Source organism: Alternaria rosae (assembly GCF_020736505.1).
Source record: "Alternaria rosae strain MPI-PUGE-AT-0040 chromosome Unknown BKA58scaffold_3, whole genome shotgun sequence".
Classification (NCBI taxonomy): Eukaryota; Fungi; Ascomycota; class Dothideomycetes; order Pleosporales; family Pleosporaceae; genus Alternaria; species Alternaria rosae.
The window spans coordinates 2,601,479-2,622,366 of record NW_025763572.1 but is presented as its reverse complement, the minus strand read 5'-3'; the positions used below and the strand labels follow the sequence as shown (position 1 = coordinate 2,622,366).

The window sequence follows — 20,888 nt, the reverse complement described above, 5'->3', positions numbered from 1 at the left end:
TTGTTGAAGATGACTGCACCAGAGACAGACGAAACGAGTGTCTCGATGAAACTGACGTACAGACAACGTTCGGAGATACCCCCACCTATATCAGACTAAACCTTTCTCGCAGCAGCCGCGTCTCTGTGTCGGTACGTTCAAGACTTTGAGCCCCATTGGCTAAGCTGTTTCCGGCGAATGCGATGACTCCGATGTTTCGACCGCCGTTGATGCGTCGAGCTGACTGATAGCCCATTGACACTGGTGCTCTTGGTCTTCCCGCTTGTCGAGGTCGAATTACAAATTTCCACCTCTGTCAAAGGGCTAGATCGAGCGTATGCTTGCACGATAGTGTTATTGCTATGAATGGTCGGTTCGCATGAAGACGATGCGCCGGTGCCGCTCTTGCTAGGGCATGGATAGCCAATCGAGCAAGATCTGCTGAAATGCGCCGATGTACCTTGTTACATTTTACTGAAACGGCTATCATCCAGCATTCAGCAGGATTTGCAAGCGTGGAATAGATTGGAGATATGCTGAAATCCTGCAGGCTCTTCATCATAGTGCAGGGTCGTTTCTGCTAGGCCATTGCTGGGAGACCGAGGTGCTTCCTGGGCGCCATACAGTATGGCATACTGTATATCACTCTCGCAATCATCGTCAATGATTGTTTTAAGAGACGGATGATCAACTCGGCCGAAGATCTGAATACCTTCCGCTACCGACCCCATGGGGCAATGTGGTATAGGCTGGATCCTCACCGGGGATCTAAAACCAAGATCCATTCCACGGGGTTAGACAAGACGCCAAACTGCGAGTAGATACAGCCAATTTGTTTGAGCACGCGGTTTCGGGGTGCAAGCAGAAAGCTAGGGCCAGCCGTCCGCCCAGTACTCAGTCGGCCCTCTTTATGGCCCGCAGTACCCGAACGGCTCTCCCCCGGAACTGGGAGGCTTGGTCCACTTGTTCGAACGCTCCTTGTGCCGAAAATCCATCCATTTGCTTACTCATCTGCCGCACCTCCAGCTGCTGGGGCAACTGAAGCTATCATCGCGAGACGTTACTCTTATATAATATATATCGATATGGCATTTGAAGGCAGCGGCGGTCACCCTCTATCCTGATAGTGTGTTGAGCAACTTTGCTGGCGTGACGATTCTTTAACTCATGCGTTAGCCACTGCGGAACATCACTCATACGCTTGCAGCTATAATTGCTCGGTGATATACGCACTTGCAAATGTGAACTAGAAGCGGGATTGCTTCCAGAGAAAAGGTCCGTCACCATTTGCCGTCAAGCAGCTGTGTGTGTCGATTGGAGCGCCAGATGTTGCGGTATTGGTGTCCTCTTAGTTGCTGCATTGTCTCCACGGGAAGGCCCGACCGCAGGTTGCGTACCCGGGGAGTCCGACCTCATCTGTATCAGCGACATACACTCAGCCACCAAATGCGAAGGCGAGTCTACTACCTCTGGAGCTGCTTATCAGAACAACGGAGCCAAGGGCGGATTTCGGAGGCCAGAGTGAGCAGGTAACAGGACTCATGGCACGTAGTCGCTCGTGTATGCGATTACGTTGCATCTGGCCAGGTTGTCTGGCTTCAGGATGTAGCGAAGCAGAGAGGAGGGATGCAACATTACTTAGGCACCGACCAGTTGCGCGGCGTAGGTAGTGCTTACAGGCACCGCGTGGGGGACTCAATCTTGAGACATTAGGCCAAGTAACGCCAGTAGAAGACACTCAAGAAAGAGTGTTGATACTGCCCGTGCGTTTCCTAGATTCCAGCTTCGTCAGTGTCTCACGGATGATTTCCACAGGTGGTGCAGGGCGAGCCGGGCTTACATAATGTAGCACCCTTCCGGTAAGTGCTTAGTTACGCAGCTCCTGCATATTCCCTTGCTGGGATGGCGTCTGCTCCACTTGACTAGCCGACAACAGCAAGCGGCCGCGGCCGGTGAGGCTGCAAAGTCAATCCAGCATTGTCTTGCGCGGCGAGACGTGCGTGGGTTTACAGCCCCAGGACCCTTGCCCCACCTGGTCCTTATCGCCTGAACTTGCCAGTGGCGGCCTAACCCGCCGCAATCAACATGCATACCCTTGGACCTCCGAAGACGAGCATGCGCCCTCGACTTGGACTGATGCGTGGTCTTGTTTCGCGCTAGCCATCAAAGTTGTATATCGGGATAATTTTGATGACTTCGAGGCGTGCCACTGCAGACCCTCTCGCGTCACCGCAGTATCCTCGAGCTCAGCTACATCCTGTCATGCCTGTGCCAAGGAGGGGTATATATGGGTCCCGTCCCGTCTGAGCTTAGCTCGGTAGATGCACATATACACGCTTACATCCCGTAGGTAGTACCCAGATACGCCTCCAACATACCCCGTAATCATCGGTACGTCGACTTTGCCGTCCGATCACATCACGCTTCCAATGAGTCACCCCGGTTTGATCGCCTGCACCCGATGTGCCATCTCCAAGGCAAGATGCGACAGGAAGGTGAGTTCCCAGCTAGAGCCTCACTTACTAGGCCATCGGTACGATATCTAACACAAATACAGGTACCATGCTCACAATGCGTTGCAAGAGGCTACGTTTGCCAACCCAGATGCACTTCACGTAAGCCGCGAGCTCCTCGAAAATCGTCGGCACGGAGTCAAACAGGCCCAGCTGATACCAGCAATTCCGACGGCTGCCATGTTCCAAGCATGGATCATTTTACTGGCTATCTGGTACCAGAGAGTCAACCACCACAGAATAGCGATATGCTTGCATTCGCCAATCCGGCTCTACCCCCAGGGTCTCTGGATCTTGGTGGTTATGACGACTTCATGGGCTTCCCATATCCTGGTGCTTCTGCCAATGGCGAAGCTGTGGACACATCAAATAACCTCTTCGCTTCCATATCGTCGATGGAAATACACGGTAGCGACCCACTGTATCCGCCAGGCTGTGTAGGAAGCGGCCAAGGGCTTCGGCAACAACAAAACCATAATCTGCCTCATGGGCCAAATCAACCGCTGACACCACCTGACACGATAGATCGAGGGAGCACAAGTATACCAGCCAGCTCACCAGATTTGCGGAACCCTTTCACTCCGAAGCAATATCCCCAAAAAGCTGTAGAGAAACCCACGGCATCGGATGATGTACTCGCACAGATGGTGGATCTACTAGAACAGCCCGACACATGGTATGGACTTGCGGAAAACAACAGCGAACCTAGCCAGTGTCTCTCACATGATGCCAGAGATCGCATTGTGGCGACCGTGCAAATCCTCTTGCAACGGGCACTCTGGAGCCGACCATCCCCTTCAACATCAAGTCAAGGCCTTTTCGGACGCATTGTAGTTCTCCCACCCTCAAACGTTCTCATGCACTTTATCGAAACATACGCGAGCCGCATCGACTTCATCCAGCCCTACTTAGGTCTCGCCGGCTCCCCAAGCATCAACATTCAAGATATTCTGCAAGTCGACATGGCCGACGTAGGCATACTGCTCATCATCCTCCTCATTTCTCAGGGCGCGATGCTCACTAATCACTTCGAATCACACGTACTCGCCAATGGCTTGATAGAAGTCTGTAGGATCGCATTGGACGACGTTCTCGAGAGCCGGAGCATATCGCAACCGATGGTTGGAGGGATCGCATTGCAGTTGCTTACACTCTGCGCACGGAGTGGTAAAGACTCTTTCGCTGCGTATGCCATGTCAAAACGGGGGCAATATCTCAGTGTAAGCCAATGACTTTACGCATCCACTAGGGACTAGATCTAACTTTCATAGATGCTTAAGTGCACCGGCGTCTTGCAGCCAGATCAAACGCTGTATAGTCTAAGAGCAGAAGGCACACAAATGTGGGAAAGATGGAAAGAACAAGAGCAGCGGAATCGGTAAGATCATCTCACACCCAGCGATGTCTTACTAACATTACTAGCCACGCGTATGCGTGGGTCTACGTAGACCTTGAGATTAGCTTGTTGCACGACCTGCCGCCGATACTTTCCATTAACGACCTGCAAGTGCCCTTACCGCAGGATAACGAACTATGGCACGCTCAGTCCTACAACGAGTGGCTCGAACATTCTGGCGCCAACGGGACCAAAACAGGACCCTGCAATCCCGCAAAATTCGGTGCCTGGCTTGAAAAACAGGGTTCTGTTGGGCCCCGCTCAGGTCACACCACGCCGTCCCTCAACGGGCTCTTCCGAAGTTTTCTCCAGGGCCGGCTCGTAGTCGGCGATGACGTACCCTTGCACCACCTCCGTCTTCTTCTCCACCCGATACTGGCCATGGTACTGGAGCAACAACAACTTTTACGCATTTTCGATGCCGATGAACCTTCGAACCGGTACCGGGTGCTTTCTAAGATCAAGATCCTAGGTCGCTTACAGGAGATGCAAGATTTGCTCCAAGATCTGGCAACGCTTCTCTCTCGCTCGAAAGCTTCTGCTGTCAAGGATGACGAGGGCGAGGTGACCCCCACCGAATGTGTCAGCATGATAATGCTGCATCTGGTTAGCTTGAACGTGTTCACAAGCATCCCCGAGATTGAGAAGTGCGCCAAGGAAGAACCACCCATGTCAGACTCGGCCCGTGCAGACATGTGGCGGTGGGCACGTCATCCCGAAGGAGAAAGATACGTCCTGTTCCATGCTGGCCAAATCTTCAGACTGATCGACAGATCGTCCATGGACGCACGGCCAACCTGGTGGCCGGTAGCTCTATATCGTGCGGCCATGTCTTGTTGGTCACTCCGATCGCTGGACCGAACCTCTTCATCGGCAGCGGTGGAAGTTGGCATTGATGCCCTATTACCCTCGGAAGAGGAGTGCTTCCTCAACACAACTACTGGCACACCAGTCGTCACACTCGACGACAAGAGACGGTTACCCATTCTGGAGGGTAACAACAGTTTGCAGTACTGTATCAGCAAGCTGGAGAGCCGTCCTACACACTGTTCACGAAACGTCATCGAGAAGGCTAGGTATTTTTTAAACAGGTGGAGTTTATAATCACGACAGTCTGGCGTTTGCGTTTGGAATCAGGTATGGGATATTGATAGAACAGGATCATCAGGAACACTCCTTGGCAGTCTTGCGTGGAGAAGCCTGTGTCGTCTTAGCCGTAACCTCGCAATAATGGAATACCCCGAAGGTCTTTGCTGCGATTCTGTCGCTTCAACAACTTACAAGACGATGCGTACTTCAACATGCGACTTCTGTAACACACAGCTGATTAAACACCCGATACTCATTTGGTTGACCAATGTGACCTTACACATTAATTAAGTCCCATAACTCCACCCATCAATGATCAAAGCGAGGAACGACCAAATTGATAAGCCAACATTCAGAGATTCTGAGTAATACCAGGACTGGCCTTCTCCAGTATCCGAGTCAGCTCCTCCCAAATCCTCTTGCCCAGCTCAGCGCCCTCCTGACTCCTCGCCAGCGGCGACGGCTCCTCCACATGGTCATCCAGAATATATTCGCCCTGACTCTCCGGCAGCGCCGTCGCGTTCACCAGCAGCCGACTGCCCACCTCGACCTGCCGTCCCAAAAGCTTCTTGAACACCACGGGTGCCATACCCATATCCTTGACCAAATCCGACTTGCAAAGACCAGGCGTAACACAGTTGATAACAACGGGTTCCTTTTTCTTATCCTTGATGATGACTTGTGTCAGGTGGCGAACGAGAAGAATCTGCATAAGCTTGGAGACGTTGTAGCGATCTGCCATGTCGGCTTTCTTCTCGTCGTCCAGCTCAGCAAAGATGCTGTCTGCCTTCTTCTGCGGGAATTGAGTCCAGTGGTGTACCTCGGATGTGACGATGGTTAGATACGGCTTCGTCTTGTGTATCTCCGCCGTCCTCCGCAGAACAGGAAGTAATAGCAACGCAAGCATGAAGGTAGAGATGACGTTCACCGCAATATGCGCTTCATGCCCCTCTATCTTCTCAAATTTGCCTTGTGCGATACCAGCATTTTCCAACACGATATCGATGCAAGGTAGCGTCTCGCATTTCTTCGCAAACGCTTTCACGCTGGCGTACGACGAGAGATCCAGTTCCCAGACTTGCAATACGCCGGTGCGCTTCGTGCTGGCTTCGATGTCGCGTTGGGCGGCTTCGCCCTTGGATCGCGTGCGGCATGCTATGATGACGGTGGCTGCGCCGCAGCGGACAAAGTGCCGTGTTGCCTCTAGCCCCAGACCACTGTTGGCGCCTGTTACGATGACGGTCTTGCCGGTGAAGGTCTCCGGTTGGGGCACCTTGGGCGTGTAGAGCAGCTGGGACTTGAGGAAGGCGGGGAATGAGGACATGATTGGTGACTGTCGCGCTGAAGCAGCTAAACCGCGAAGGGGAAATGCTTGGTGGAGAGTGGAGTAAGGTGGTAGGAAGTGAGGTGAGATTAATAGTGTCGCAGGATTGCGTCTACGTCGAGCTGTAGTCAGGCCAGCAATCTTCGACGCTTCCAACGTTGATATGTAGAAGGAAATGCGAAGGCAGAAGTAAGCGCTTCAACCTCACTGACGTCAAGCAACGCACAAGAGAAGCGCACGCACGACGGAATTAGTCATCTCGGTGTCCGGTGTTGCGCGACGAACAGCGCATTCTCTCTCTGTTGCAGGTCACATTTTCTTGGAAGGATGCGGCGCGGGCAGCGTTTGTTTGTAAACTTTGTACGGAACTCCGGACTAGCGCGTCGCGTCGCGTCATTGGAGGCGTCGAATCAGGCGTCCTGTCCTCTTCAAACATTAAGGTTTTTGGCCCGCAAATTACACAGCTGAAGACGGGCCGACTTCAGCCTCAGCCGTAGCGAGGTTCGTGTTCGTGTTCGTGTGGAGGGCAGCCTTATGGGGGCGGGTACGGTAGCGCGGTTCACCGGTTTTGCGTGGGGTTCGGATGTGCGATAGTAGGAGTCCTGCTTACTTGCCTCATAATCTTGAGTACTGGAAATCCGAGGGTTATGGGTGCCGATGGTTGGAGAGCCGGCGTAGGAGGTGCGAGGAGTGTGTTCAGTGGTGTTTGCGGAAGAACGGCGATGAGCACTGGAAGAGAGACATAGAGAAAGTGCGATGAAGATATAAGCATATGCTGCATCTCGCTCATATCAACACCACCATCATCAGAGATCCAACTTTCACATCTCATCCTGTTTCCATAAAGCACTTCTTGCTATCCGCATTTCAAGTCTTACAACCCTCATCCAAGATGCTTTCCTTCGCTCACCTCCAATTCGGCACCCTCCTCCAAGCCACCTTCCTCCTCGGCATGAACACAGCCCTATCCACCATCTCTATTCCCTCCATCCTCGAGTCCCCCTCTCCAATCCTCGCAATCCGGCAATGGCACTACCAGTTCCGCGCTGCGCAAGTCCCCGCTACTTCGCTCTCGGCCTCTAACCTCATCTTGTCCGCCATCATGACATACGGCTCTTCCACCAAACACGGGCTTACGGGCAAGACGACCATCATCTACGGTGTCAGCAGCGTGTTGGCTTTTCTCATCTTTCCTTTCACACTTCATTACATGAACCCGGTTAATGATGTGTTGATTGAGAAGTTCCGGGCGCAAAAGGATTTGCATTACGCGGACCTGCCAGAGAAAGGCAGGGGAATGCAGACTGCAAGGGTGAGTTTCTTCTATCTTCCGTATTGCATATGTATGCGAGACGCCAGAGATGCTAACGTCGCATCCTAGGATCACGACAAGATTGCTTACTGGGGGTACCTCAACCGTGTGAGGATCGTGCTTTATGCTGGTTTCGTAGCTTGCAATGCTGCTGCTATTTTGGCATAGATACATGCACGCGGGGGAGATCATACTGCCGGGTGAGCTCGAGTCGATATGGCGAAAATGGTTCGGCAGCGAGATGCTGGCGTGTTGAGATAGTTATACGAAGGCAAGAGTATGTGAACGAGCTTTGCGTTGAAGAAGTGGAGCGTGGAAGGCATTGGTGGCGGTAAGGGGGTTATTGGTGCGTCGTTGTTAGCTGGTTTCAACTCGATTCCGCATTGATGAGGTGTTTATTGTCATTCTTGAATGTCGCGCATTGTAGCGAGGATGGCTTACATCCGTGTCAACATTGATGGATTTTGTTCGGCTCTTCGTATATTGAGCTTTTATTCTTGCTATTCTCATATGTTTTCCTGTTGTCTCTTCCCGCCCGTAGCTGTGAAAACAGTCGCCAATGCTTGGTCTCGACTTTCGGTCGTCAAATACCGTTGACTCATTTCTTTGAAGGTGTTGTTAGGTAGAAGGAAGCAGTTGTTGATGCATTTGGATGAACCGGTATCTCATGTGTTAGCAGCTGTCAGCTGACTGTAGTATCGATCATTTTTGAACGCATCATCGGTATGTTATGTCTATTGAGCTGGTGGAAGAATGGCAGATGGGTCGAAAACGACGAACATGGTGTTTAGTTGAACCATAATTCATACACAGCTGCATTTAACTAAGAAAATTGACGATATCGACCAGGATGAGAATGACAATGCCACGTCGCTTCAACTGCGACGCAATGGTGATCAGACGAAAGAGTTGTAGTGATTGAACAAACCCTTCGGATCATACTTCTTCTTCAGCAGCCGCAGCCTCGGCAGCTTCGCCACTCCATACACTTGCTCTGGCTTCTCGTCACCACGTGCGTAGTTGGGGAAAACATTACCCCCGGGGTTTCCGCATGCAGACATCAAGTCGGTACGAATCTTTGCGGCGAAAGTGTCGACAGTGCTGGTCTGCTCTGCAGTGACATTATCAGGCAGATAAAACGCGAAGAAGCCATAGGATACAGTTTTACGCCAAGCGTAGGCGGTAGAATCGTTGTCGATAGCCGCCGTTATGCCCAGGCCAAATTTCTCCACCACCCAGTTCGTATTGCTGATTGCTGGGTTTGCAAGGAGAAAATTGATGTACTTCGTAAAGGTGTCGACCAGCGCAGGTACGGTGAGGTTATTGAGCTGAAACCCCCACATATCAGCTCGTGTGCCTTTTCGCTGAGCGAACACATCACCACCGAAGTTGGCAACGCTCACTAGTTTGTTGTAGGGTACGACCGTAATGTTACTAAAATATGGCTTTTGGGCGATGAATGATTCGATCGCGGCGTCACCCTGTTGTTTGTTGCCATAGTAGATGGCGGAAACATCGATTGTGGGCTTAAACATGTGTTAATGGGGGTCAGATATCCGAACAGACGTGGCTAGCACTTACGATATTGTTCTTAATGGAGGACGCAATGGAGAATGCGAGCTTGCCATCATGGCTTCCCTGATAAGTCTGTAAGATTTTAAATATAGTGGCGTTCTTCTCAGCTTCGAATGACATGTCTGCATTGTACACCATTCCATCATTGATCGTATCGTAGATGCGATAGGTCGCAGATGTGACCACGCCGAAGTTGAAGCCCGCGCCACGCATGCCCCAGAAGAGGTCGGAGTTCTCAGTAGCCGACGCCGTTAGGATCTCGCCCGACCCAGTGACCATTTCCACGGAGAGTAGAGAGTCGATTAGGAGTCCGTGTTCGCCACTCAAAGGTCCTACACCCCCACCCAACGTGAGGCCGATGATGCTTGGTGGAGAAGTTCCACCAGAAGCTGGAGGCTTTGTCAGTATCTTGGGATGCCGATATGTCGGAGACTTACGCATTATCTTGCCAGCCGCATACAGCGGATCGAACATGTCATGGAACTTAGAACCGGCTCCAACGACCATGGTGTTAGTTGATGCGTCGACTTTGATCTTCTTGAAATTGCTCAAGTCAACGTCGAGAGCATTGTGCAGACCAGAAAGAGTCGTCGAGTACCCGTGGCCACCTCCAGTTGCTAAGAGAGGGACCTTGTTCTTAGTTGCATACCGCAAGATCGTCTGTACGTCTCCCACTGTAGCGGGCTTGGCAGCAACAGCGTAAGCTGGCTCGGCCTTGGTATAGATACTCCATCGTTGCGTGAAATCAGTCGGGTAAGAAGAATCGGTGGTAAGAATGACTTGTGATCCATTGGAAAGATTGGAGGACAATTCGGTCTGGATCTGCTGTGTAGTGACCGCAAGCACCTGTTGTGCAAGAACGGATGTGACTAAGACGAACGATGCCAAGAAATCCATAGCGACGGGACGGTGTAGCTAAACGCTAGCAATGCAATGCATGTGTAACAAGGATGAAGGTAGCAATGATTGTATCACGAGAAAACGTGGTCCATCTGGTTTATAAGCTCTTCAGTCGCAGCTCGGGCCTCGCTTCGGGTTAACTCTGGAGGATGGCAATAAGAGGAACTGGAAGGGTGAAGGGCCATGTCTCAGCGGGAACGCCTCATCGACCCCAAATGCGCACGATGCAGCGCGAAGAGCGGCCGTCTTAGATTCTCGAGCCGTAATCTAGCTGAACGCTTCAGCCGATGTTAGTACTTTGGACCTAGATCCCAGACTAAAGTCACATTCCATGTACTGTTCATGCAAGCGGCTGCTTCCAGCTCCAGCAGAGTGGGTACAGGGTCAGGCTTCATAGCGCATCACAGCTGCCATCTGCCTCGCGTCTCTCTCCGCTGCCAGATTATATTGACACATGAAGATGCACGCTACGCGAATCAACGTCTGTGAAGGCTGAGTCCAGTGTACGGCGGACGTCCGTGACGACGGGATGGGATCGCGTTGTCAATGTTGGTTGCGCGCTCGGCGATTTTAGAGCTTATTTTCTAGCGGACTCCCGCTGCGAACTATTGGTAGTTGGTGCGGATTTCGGCCTGATGGGTGGCCGGGGGAGCGCGAAATCGGGGCCTATGAAGTCGCTGTATAGGCTGAGACACGATGCGTCCTGGGTGTGGGTGGGAACAGATGGGGTGTGGAAGCCCCTCAGGCTGCGATGGTTGGAGTTTACCAAGACCGTTAGCGCGGAGCGCACGTGGCAGCCCACTTCACTCAAGCTCCGGACTGGCAAGATGAACCACGACCCTTACTACCCCGTCGCCACGCCAAACGTGAGACGAAGCTCAAAAATGTGATAAGCCTCTGACTGTACTACGGCTCTCCACCTGTACGATGCCATCCGATCGGTGGTCGGCAGTCGCAGTACCGTTTTCTCGAGAACCCGGGCTTCGGGATCATGCACGCACGTTGTATGTCAAACCAACTACAGTATAGCTGGACGCGTTCGCGAGACATGGCACCGAGACAGGTCCGAGAGGATGAGTGCGATGAAAATATGCCAATGCGGAGTTGAGGCGATACTAGAGTTGGCTTGAAGCACATGAGGACTACACTTAAAAGCCCTGTGGACTGGCCTAAGGTTGGCATCAGTTCGACAGTTCATCCAGTCGTCTCTCATTGACTCTAGCAATCATGATTGACATAGGGGTACAATCAATCTCGCAAGCTATGCTTTCTCTCTTCATTCCTAGCATTGCCATCAGTGTCATAGGGGCTTTTCTTCTAGCCGTCGTTCGTCTGTTCAGACCGAAAAAGGCCAATTACAAGCCGTTGCCGGGTCCCAAAGGTCAGTATTCATGGTCTGAAGACAAGAGTGCTTGCTGACAATGCTATGAAGGTCTCCCATGGATCGGCCCTTTTCACAAGTTCCCTTCCAAGGATGTGTACAAGAAGTTTGCTGAATGGGTACGGTCCCTATCGAGGCTATTGATGAAGTAACTAAAAGCAGTACAGCACGAAGAATATGGCCCAATTTACCAGTTCACTCTCTTCGGTGTGAAACATATTCGTGTCAACAGCGAGAAGGTGTGCCAGGATCTGCTCGCAAAGCGTGGAGCATACTACAGCAACCGTGCGCCTACACCCAACATTCCAGGCGCGAAAGTTGACGCAGAATATCTGCCTCTCTTGGACAACAACAGTAAGCCTCACCTCTTCTTATCGTTAGCTTTGTGCCTTGGAAGGCATTGTTGTAGCGTCGTCGTCGGATCAGCTGCTCGCTTGCATGTAGTATTACTACCTCGTAGCATATCACGACTGTTTGTTTTGTCTTTGACTTTTGCTGACTGATCATGCAGCGGCACTTACAAGACACCGTAAATTCGCTCACCAATGTCTGTCCGAGACCTACAATTACGACATGTTCGGCTTCACGCACCTAGAGATTACGAGGATGATGTATATGTTGATGAAGGACAGCCGCAACTACCCCGACCTCGCCGAAGAGTTCACCCATCGCGTGAGCGCCCGACTCGCCTGGGAAGACCCCAAGCTAAGTCGTGGGTTGAACAGAAGCTCGGCTGGCCTGCTTGCTGCCATCTCTCCAGCAGGGAAGCTACCGAACAGGTTCCCAGTCGTCCAGAAGCTACCTAACGTGATCAATCCTTGGTATTGGCAAGAGAAGGCACGCCACGATGCTCAGAAGGAGTTTTGGGTCGGGGCCATGCAGTCCGTCAAAGCCAAGATGGACGCTGGTGTTCCTGGCCATTCCTGGTCTCGCACGTTCTTCAAAGACAAGCAGCGCTTAAAGTTTCCCGATGGCGTCCCAGACGAAAAAGAGGGTGCTTTCGCGATAGGAATGCTTGCCATCACAGCATCACTACCCATGTCTTCGCCCATTCAGACGTACTACCTCGCCATGTGCCACTATCCCCACTGGCAGAAGCGACTACAGGAAGAGATTGACGAGGTCTGCGGCCCCGACCGTTTACCTACATGGGCCGATGCACCGAAGCTTCCGGTTCTGAGAGCGATCGGCAAAGAGCTGATCCGCTGGAGGCCGCCAGTCCCCACGGGCGTTCCCCACGAAGCCGAGAGAGACGACGTATACGATGGATACTTCATTCCGAAGGGTGCACTAATCCATGCTACCGAATGGGCACGTCGGAGCGACGAATCCATGTACCCCAACCCGGAAGAGTTCAACCCAGATCGTTACCTGGACCCGAAATACCCTACCTACAAGGAGCCGTTGACCAAGTACCCCAATGTCATCAACCACCACGTGTTTGGTTATGGTCGTCGCAATTGCTTGGGTATGGAAATTGTAGACTACCAGTTGGTCACAATCATGGGTTCATTGGCTTGGGCATTTAATGTCACGAAGAAGAAGAACAAGATTGGCATTGGTACGTACCCCTGCTTTTTGGCACCTCATTCCCATGCTGACCCTACTATAGACATACCTATCCACACAGAAGATTGGACAGACTTACTCATCACTCGACCGGAGGTATTCGTTTTCGACATTAAGCCCAGAGATGCATACAAGGAGAAGAAGCTCGTGACGATGTTCGAGGAGGCTTTGGTGGAACACCCTGATCTTGCTCTCTGAACGGGTCTGCTTCCGAAGACTCTTAGGTGTTGGATACACTACGCCATAATTCTGTGTTATGTCTTTGCGTCTCTCTCTTTTCCCACTATAGTGTATGTTGTTAGTTTTGCTTGTTGAGCACCATATGACACCTCGTTTGTCCTGAAAAGTCTTCCGCAACCCTTCCGTGTCGTCGCCTGAGTGAATCGTTGTGCTTATCATTCGCGGGTACATCGACTAAGAAGACGGCATGCATTTTATGCTGCAGACTGCAGCATAATGTACTATCTAGGTTCATCCAGAATTATTGTAGAAGGTAACGCGGCTTAAAGGGATTACTTTAAAAAGATGTCGCTGCAATGTTGTCAGCAAAACGAGTCGAATTAACACTTGAGTGCAGACACCCACGTACGCTACGATCCTGGATTACACATCCACCAAAAGTGCATCGTGTGTATTTTTTTTTTCCTTTTTAAATGTGGTGGTTGGGATGCTAGAATCTTACAGTAGACCAATAGTTCGGAGATACGCCAACAGCACATCGCGGCCAAAACACAAGCCCCGAAAACCGTCACCATCATGAACAGGACGTCCGTAAAACATCAATGCAATCGCCATAGCTGACTAAAGGCATGCGCGACCCCGATGCAGTAGCTAGCAATGATGTGAGCAGTGCTGACAAAACACCGAGGCATTCGTTTGTGGAAGTTACGCTTGTCCGCTAGCGCGGTTCGGAACTCCGTGCAAGATCGGAAGCGACCAAGGAGGTTGTTCCCCAACGCAGACCAAACAGTCCTCGCATGAAGATGGTTTTCGTCCGTCCTCGCACTTCGGGACTGGGGCCGTTTAGGGAGTTAACGATGCTACGGCATCGTTGACACTACTATATGGCTATTAACATAGGACGTAGAGCACCATTACAACAACCATCGAGCATAGCTGTCTTTCCTTCCTTTCATACCATCTACAATAACTCTGCAAACATGAAGGAAGGCGTTCTTACGCGACCAGACGAGGAGAAAGATCTCCATTCCACCGAAGGGTCGCTCAATACCAACAACGGGGATGAGAAAGAAGAGCTAGCGCATATCCAGTTGACGAAAGGACGGTTCGTACTCGTACTTGTAGGACTCGTGTTGGCTATTTTCCTCGTAAGCAGCATCTTCACCCATACCTTCGCACATGAATACCAGAAGCACAAACTAACTTTTTGCTGCAGGCTTCCCTAGACTTTGTAAGTACGAGTAACAAGTCTCTCTTCTTTGACCCTTTCCAAGCAAGGCCTAATCGAAAGCGCAGACCATCATCTCAACAGCCATCCCCAAGATCACCGATGAGTTCAAGAGTCTCCAAGATATTGGGTGGTATGGCTCAGCCTTCTTCATTACCACAGCTGCGACTACAGCATTCTGGGGACGACTGTACACCTTCTTCCCGCTGAAGTGGACGTACCTCGTCTCCATCTTCTTCTTCGAGTTGGGTAGTGTGATTTGCGGTAAGTCTACATCCTCTTGTGGTCTCTAACAAAGACTCCTTCTTCCTTCGAGGTCAACATAATGCTAATGATACACCTCAATAGGTGCCGCTCCCAGCTCTGTAGCTTTGATCATCGGTCGCGCGATATGCGGTGTTGGTGCAGCGGGACTGTTCTCTGGCTCGTATACCATCATTGCCGTTTTGGTACCCTCAGCAGATCGGCCCAAGTACAGCGGTTTGATGGGTGCAGCTTATGGTCTCGCCAGTGTTGTCGGTCCATTAATTGGAGGTGCATTCACTAGCCATGTCTCATGGCGCTGGTGGTACGTACACTTTGTCGCGAAAGTATGGGAAGGCTCTCACTGACTGCTCCATAGTTTCTACATCAACCTTCCCGTGGGCGGCGTTTCGTGTCTCTTCATCCTCCTCTTCTTCGCCAACGAACCACCCAAAACTCGCCCTGACTGGCGTGGCATGCTTCGAACACTCGATGTGCCCGGTTTGATTCTCATCATCGGTGCCATCGTCTGCTTCATCCTCGCGCTACAATGGGGAGGTATCTCGAAAGCTTGGAACAGCGGTGCTGTGATTGGCACTTTGGTGGCCTTCGTGGTACTGATGGCCTTGTTTGTGGTTGATCAGTGGTGGCTGGGTGAGAACGCCATGGTTCACAGCCTTATTATCAAGAGGAGAACAATCTGGGTTGGATCGATGTTTTCGTTCCTGATCAACTCCGCCTTCCTGGTCACGTTCTACTACTTGCCGATCTACTTTCGTAAGTTCGCTGAGATACATATCATGCCGACCATGACTGATGATCGATAGAATCTGTGCAGGGCGTTTCGGCAGCCTCGAGTGGTGTTCGCACTGTACCCTTCATCCTCGCAGTCAGTAAGTAGATCATTCTCGCCCATTTTCTTCTTCAGATGCTTACCATGTTGTCAGCTATCTGTGTCGTGATCGTTGGCCAGGTCATCACAAAGACTGGCTACGCTTATCCATGGATGATTGGAGGAGCAGCCATAACAACCATCGGTGCCGGCATGATCTACACGTTCGATGTCGATTCGCCTGCCAAAGTCTGGATCGGATACCAGATCCTCTGCGGTATTGGTATCGGAGTGAGCTTCCAAGTTCCTGTCATGCTTATCCAGGCGACCACTAAGGAAGTCGATGTGCCATTGGCTACTGCCACACTTTTATGTAAGTTGCTCCACATCATCTCTCTTATTGTCAGATCACTAACGAACGCTGCAGTCATCCAAACCCTCGGCGGCGCTTTCGGCGTCTCGTCCGCTCAAGCTGCCTTCCAGAACACGCTTCTCAAGCAGCTATCCATCACAGCACCAGGCCTCGACCCCCAGATCGTCCTGGATGCTGGTGCTTCCGAGCTCAAGACTCTGATTCCGGAGCAATTCCTCGAGGGAGTGCTTGAAGCATACGTTGCTGGTTTCCGGGAGTGTTTGATTGTTGGCATCGCGTTTGGTGGTGCCGCGTTCCTTGCTGCTTTCGGATTTCGCTACACAAACATCAAAAGGACGGCCGCGCTGGAAGCGTAGAAGGAGAGAATGTTTTCGATCGAACTTGGAGAGAAGTATTTTATTGGAGATGAGTGGTACTCGGAAGAGGAGGCTAGCAGCATTATACTAGATTGTAATTAGCGTAGAGATAATTATATAAGCTTTAGTACCGGCGCAAAAGCCAGATGTACCACAAGCACGAATCTCCAAGCGCTCGAGAAATTCCTGGTTACCTTGCGTGATACAAAGACTTGTGTAATACCTCCTATAGAGCCCAACAGCGCTGGTAAGAGAGCTCTACACAGGTCCACCAAAAGCATTCCACTGACCGAGAGCACCCCAATCATCTGCAGCATCACTGAAGTTTCCATTTCCATTCCCGTTCATGCCGAGTGACATTCCCATACCGGGAAATTCCATACCTCCTTCGAAACCGTCCAGCCCAGCGCCCGAGAAAAGGTCGAGATCTAGGTCAAGTCCCAGCTGAGCACTCGCTGGGGTGATCTCTTCCGCCGGTCTGGTGTCCAAGACTGTATCGATGACTTTGGTGAAGATCTTGCTCGCCTTGCGAAAGAGGTTGTAATTGGCTTCGCCATGTCTTGCCCCAGAATTTTCCATGTGTGCGGCAGAATCAAGATGCGATATAAGCACACTGAGCATGCGAATGATCTCCGCGCGAGATATTTCAGCAGGGAACTGCTGGCCTGTCCGGTGTTGTTCGCGCAATGCTGTAGCGAGTACCGATGCAGCGGGTACACCAAACAGCAGCAGGGCGTTCAGCATGTCGCGTTGAACGTCATATGACCGATCGCGTATTCTACCTAGGGTAAGTGTGTTGCAAAGAAGGTCGACGGAGACGCGTAGTAGGGCAGTGTTGAGGGTCAATGGGCTGTAATCGAGCAGCTTTTGGATCATGAACTCATTGTACCAGTGCGTGAGGTGTATGATGGACAGCATCAGACAGATTACCGTGGGAACATCATCTTCCCAACAGGTCTTCCAGTATCGCATATGTTTGGGTAGCATTTCCCAGGAAGTTCGTACACGCTCGGAAATGTCTCTGCAGCCTTATTAGTAGAAGCCAGGATGGGGTTCCTGTGGCGTACGTACAGTAACTGAGCTTCCGCGTTTGCATCTATCTTGACGAGCGAGAATTCCAGAATTTCTTCGCGACATCGGAGGGATATGTGTCGCAGACGCTTGTCTACGTTAGCCGAGGGAACGAAACCAAGGAGGTGGAAGACTTACGATCCAGGACGCCCTCAACCATCTGCCTTTGGTGTTCCAACCGTCCTCGTCCAACGCTGCGATGGCAGAATCCAAGGTCGCCTGATCACCGGTGACTTCATTATCGGCCAGGTCGAGTGGAAGCTCGATGTCAGTGTGTCTCTTGCTGATACGTATTGGACGGCCAAGGAAGGTGGATATCGACTTGTCCTGGTTGTATGCTGAACAGAATACCCTACGGCGTGTTTCTGTCAACCATTTCGGAGCATGGGCGCATTTTTTCTCTTGATGTATACCCAGGGCATATATCTGGGTCGACAGTTCACCTATCCTCCGCCAGCTGGGTGGACCTTGATAGCCGCAGATCATGATCGTAAATAGGTAGTTTTCGTAATACATCCAGATCGTTATGTCGTTGACTGTCGCAAGCATCGTTGTAAGAAAAAGACAGGTCGTACTTGCACGAAGCAGCTCATCGGCGAAGTGTAACTTCATGTCCTTGTTGGCAGGATCACTGAATATATCCGGAACGAAGCCGAACGTCAGTGATCGCCCAGCCGTCGCGAGGAGAAAGCCGATGGTTTCGAATCGTAAATTCTCGCCAGAACACAAGATATGAAAGTCATGTGCTTCCATTGACTGTGAAACTGTGAAAGGGCGTGCAGTCGTCTCGAGTACTTGGCTTATCAGCAGAGAACTTGGTTTCTTCCGCCGAAGGTCATGCTTGTCAACAACAGCTTCCAATGCATTCACGGCGTCGACCTGAATCTGGGCAGGTATTACACCTGCTTCATTTGTCGCGTTGTACCATAAGACAAGCTCTTTGATTGTGTTGTAATGGCGAAAAGTGCTCAAAACGTCACAAGCCATCTGGTATCGCATAGACTTGGACAGGGTGTGCTGGTGTGTAAGTTCGCGGTCTGATCGTTCTGACGCAACAGACTCCTCGCGTTCGCGCATCTGACCAGGTTCTTCATCCTGAGGAAGAAGTACGGCGTACGATCCAGGCCCGAGGAACCCAGGGTGATAGACATCGGCAGCAACGGCATCCGCAAGCTTGTCACCATGCGACGGAGACGCTGGGGCGAAAGCGGAAACAGCATCCGAAGCTTGCTTCGAGGGCCGTCTGTTCGAGTCAAAATACTGATATAAACTTATTCCAAATGTATGCATACTTTCTTTTGGGAGGACGGGCTTCGCCTGTTCCTGACTCATCGGCAGTCTGACGCTGTCTGGTGAGAGGTGCTGGGTGGTAGAAGCAACGGTCTTCAATACCACGCTGACGGCAACGATCACACTTCGGATGGCCATGATCGCACTTGGTTTTGTTTAGCCTGCATGGTTCGCAGGATGCTGGCTTGCCATTGCGCCTACTGCTGCCGGCGTCCCTGTTGGTTGGTTAGCAGATGTATAGTTATACACTCAACGCGTAAATTACATATCGATAAGTGCACCAGTGTGTGCATGAAACGAATCTGAATTCATGTATGTGTGACATACTCGTAAACACGCGTTGGTGAGTTCGTCATGTCGTGTGGTTGGGCGCGGGCGATCGATAATATGACGCGGGTTGCCTGAGCGCGCGGTCTGTTATCGATAAGCGGCGCGTGCAGTCCATTTCATTTTCACTGCCACCACACATGCATCATCCACATGCCCGCCCATATGCATGATCGTGTCAGCCCAATCGCAGCCTCAGTCTACTCGAAAGGGGCAGTGGCATCGCCCGGCGAGATACTTCCCTTGCGATGCACAGCCTTATGGACAGCCCACCAGCCTCAATATGGAACACCTGCACCTTCTCTTTGCGCTCTCAGCGGCCTACCATCTTGACTCTGGAATAGTCGCTGAAGCTCATCGCTTGCTTGAAATGCAACATGGGCACGTTTTTAGAACCTTTTCCGCGCGATCCCCTCCGAATACGTCTCGCGCACGCCCTAGGCTTCCCGAATTACCCAAACGATGCCGCCGTCGAACCGTACATCAACTACCTCATGAACCAGCATGATGCTCGAGGTACTCCAGAATACGAAGAGCTCCTCATAAAGATAACACAATACTTCCAAGGCCCTCAACCCCCTGGGCCAATGAAGAAGAGCATCGAAGGGCTGCTACATTCGCTATCTACGCACCCGAACACACCATGGCATGATGAGGACACGGTGGTGCGCGCTATTGGCAGTTGCACACTATTACTGAGCTCGTTCACCGACCTACCAACGGTAGACGGTAAGCTCCGTATGGTGACGGCTAGCTACAATCTGCGTATGCACAAGAGCTTGCTCGGGGGTCAGCCATACCGCCATAGCTTGGCCGAAATGGTAGCGGGCAGCGTTCTGCTACCAGCGCCTGTCGCATTCGCCTCTGTGGTGACCATGGCAGATTTGGAGTCGTTGGAGTCGCTCTTCGTTGACGCTACCCACCTTAACGCTTACCGGTTGACCGTGTTCGGAGCAGTGGAAATCACCTGGACTTACAACGTCTCCCGGCATCTCCTGCTATCGAACCGCAACGGACGTCGCATACTTGAGATATTCGCGCTACCATGTGCCTTGGATGCCATTCCCCTTAGAATGGTGGGTGTTCGTAATGAGCTAGCACAAGAGGTCCTGGAGTCATACAGCTTGCTATTCAACGCCTGGCCATCATTGGGTCCCCATGCTAAATTTGGCTTATGGGTACGTGTTTCTGTACAGACTGTACAGGAAGCATACACTGACTTCGTGTATCTAAATACAGCGGCGATGTTGCCCATGTCAGCCCTGCTCTGCACGACGATACAGCAATCGCGCGATCAGCGACTACCAAGCCTTTAGTCGGCTTCAACGTAGCAGCGAATATGACCCTAAACTTCCTCACCTCATGAGCGCCCTGAACCAGCAGCCAATCGCATGGACACCTGGCATATTCCCTCATCTCTGGTCTCGAATTATGGTCCTAGATGAGCATCTGCAGCAAGCGAAGCCATGGAGCATTTGGGTCTTGTTTCGTAACCGTAACGACACCTTGCAGTTTTGGACGTTCTTGTGAATTACTCAATACTGTTCCACTTCCTAAGACTGACAATATGCAGGTTCGCTACGATTGTTGTCTTTATGACTGCTATCCAGGTTTTGCTTGGCGTCGCCCAAGTCGTAGGGTCTTTCCGTTGATGAACGACATCGGAAATATTCAGCCTCGTATCATGGGCGGCTAGCCTACGCTCGCAGGTTTTATGGGTGCTCGTGACGCGCGCGCTCGCTTATACGCTTTCGTGAGTGGTTGCGATGGGGAACACCATGATCGTGCAGCGTGGCTTATCCCCAGCCTCAGATACTGTTGCGAAAGCCGGATGTGATACGCCGTGCATCCAGAGGTCATTCTTAACAGGATCCGTAAGCTTGCCTCCTACAAAAAAAATTTGAGCCTTTTACCGCCTATAACTTGTGTCGTATCTTCCAACCTTCGCGA

General features: G+C 51.5%; 9 protein-coding genes across 9 annotated transcripts; 5 read left to right on the top strand and 4 right to left on the bottom strand.

Moving 5' to 3' along the window:
- Positions 1-2,683: 2,683 nt before the first annotated feature.
- Positions 2,684-4,992, top strand: BKA58DRAFT_438004 (uncharacterized protein; the record flags this gene model as incomplete). Its single annotated transcript, XM_046173547.1, has 3 exons — positions 2,684-3,712; positions 3,764-3,870; positions 3,915-4,992. 3 exons carry the CDS (start codon positions 2,684-2,686, stop codon positions 4,990-4,992), a joined length of 2,214 nt encoding a protein of 737 aa, XP_046028027.1.
- A 169-nt stretch (positions 4,993-5,161) lies between these two features.
- BKA58DRAFT_133561 (uncharacterized protein) lies at positions 5,162-6,687 on the bottom strand. The gene has a single exon (XM_046164452.1). It carries the CDS (start codon positions 6,299-6,301, stop codon positions 5,330-5,332), a length of 972 nt encoding a protein of 323 aa, XP_046028026.1. The 5' UTR covers positions 6,302-6,687; the 3' UTR covers positions 5,162-5,329.
- On the bottom strand, positions 6,637-7,103 carry BKA58DRAFT_380930 (uncharacterized protein). The gene has a single exon (XM_046169952.1). The coding sequence runs from the start codon at positions 7,089-7,091 to the stop codon at positions 6,861-6,863; it is 231 nt and encodes a 76-aa protein (XP_046028025.1). The 5' UTR covers positions 7,092-7,103; the 3' UTR covers positions 6,637-6,860.
- A 90-nt stretch (positions 7,104-7,193) lies between these two features.
- Positions 7,194-7,781, top strand: BKA58DRAFT_438002 (uncharacterized protein; the record flags this gene model as incomplete). The annotated part of the gene is made up of 2 exons (XM_046173546.1): positions 7,194-7,613; positions 7,683-7,781. The coding sequence occupies 2 exons, from the start codon at positions 7,194-7,196 to the stop codon at positions 7,779-7,781; spliced, it is 519 nt and encodes a 172-aa protein (XP_046028024.1).
- A 728-nt stretch (positions 7,782-8,509) lies between these two features.
- BKA58DRAFT_438001 (uncharacterized protein) lies at positions 8,510-10,085 on the bottom strand (the record flags this gene model as incomplete). Its single annotated transcript, XM_046173545.1, has 3 exons — positions 8,510-9,139; positions 9,195-9,577; positions 9,626-10,085. 3 exons carry the CDS (start codon positions 10,083-10,085, stop codon positions 8,510-8,512), a joined length of 1,473 nt encoding a protein of 490 aa, XP_046028023.1.
- A 1,266-nt stretch (positions 10,086-11,351) lies between these two features.
- BKA58DRAFT_410178 (cytochrome P450) lies at positions 11,352-13,236 on the top strand (the record flags this gene model as incomplete). The annotated part of the gene is made up of 5 exons (XM_046172204.1): positions 11,352-11,469; positions 11,521-11,588; positions 11,637-11,823; positions 11,981-13,030; positions 13,082-13,236. The coding sequence occupies 5 exons, from the start codon at positions 11,352-11,354 to the stop codon at positions 13,234-13,236; spliced, it is 1,578 nt and encodes a 525-aa protein (XP_046028022.1).
- Positions 13,237-14,102: 866 nt separating this feature from the next.
- BKA58DRAFT_400172 (major facilitator superfamily transporter) lies at positions 14,103-16,250 on the top strand (the record flags this gene model as incomplete). The annotated part of the gene is made up of 8 exons (XM_046171581.1): positions 14,103-14,366; positions 14,435-14,449; positions 14,515-14,710; positions 14,795-15,014; positions 15,069-15,466; positions 15,517-15,582; positions 15,637-15,894; positions 15,949-16,250. The coding sequence occupies 8 exons, from the start codon at positions 14,103-14,105 to the stop codon at positions 16,248-16,250; spliced, it is 1,719 nt and encodes a 572-aa protein (XP_046028021.1).
- An 88-nt stretch (positions 16,251-16,338) lies between these two features.
- Positions 16,339-18,974, bottom strand: BKA58DRAFT_134521 (uncharacterized protein). Its single transcript, XM_046164455.1, has 5 exons — positions 18,877-18,974; positions 18,614-18,826; positions 17,460-18,564; positions 17,322-17,410; positions 16,339-17,271 (listed from the first exon to the last, which is right to left on the bottom strand). Exons 1-5 carry the CDS (start codon positions 18,921-18,923, stop codon positions 16,509-16,511), a joined length of 2,217 nt encoding a protein of 738 aa, XP_046028020.1. The 5' UTR covers positions 18,924-18,974; the 3' UTR covers positions 16,339-16,508.
- A 103-nt stretch (positions 18,975-19,077) lies between these two features.
- On the top strand, positions 19,078-20,854 carry BKA58DRAFT_380914 (uncharacterized protein). The gene is made up of 3 exons (XM_046169951.1): positions 19,078-20,116; positions 20,178-20,464; positions 20,512-20,854. Exons 1-3 carry the CDS (start codon positions 19,316-19,318, stop codon positions 20,588-20,590), a joined length of 1,167 nt encoding a protein of 388 aa, XP_046028019.1. The 5' UTR covers positions 19,078-19,315; the 3' UTR covers positions 20,591-20,854.
- The last annotated feature ends 34 nt before the right edge of the window (positions 20,855-20,888 follow it).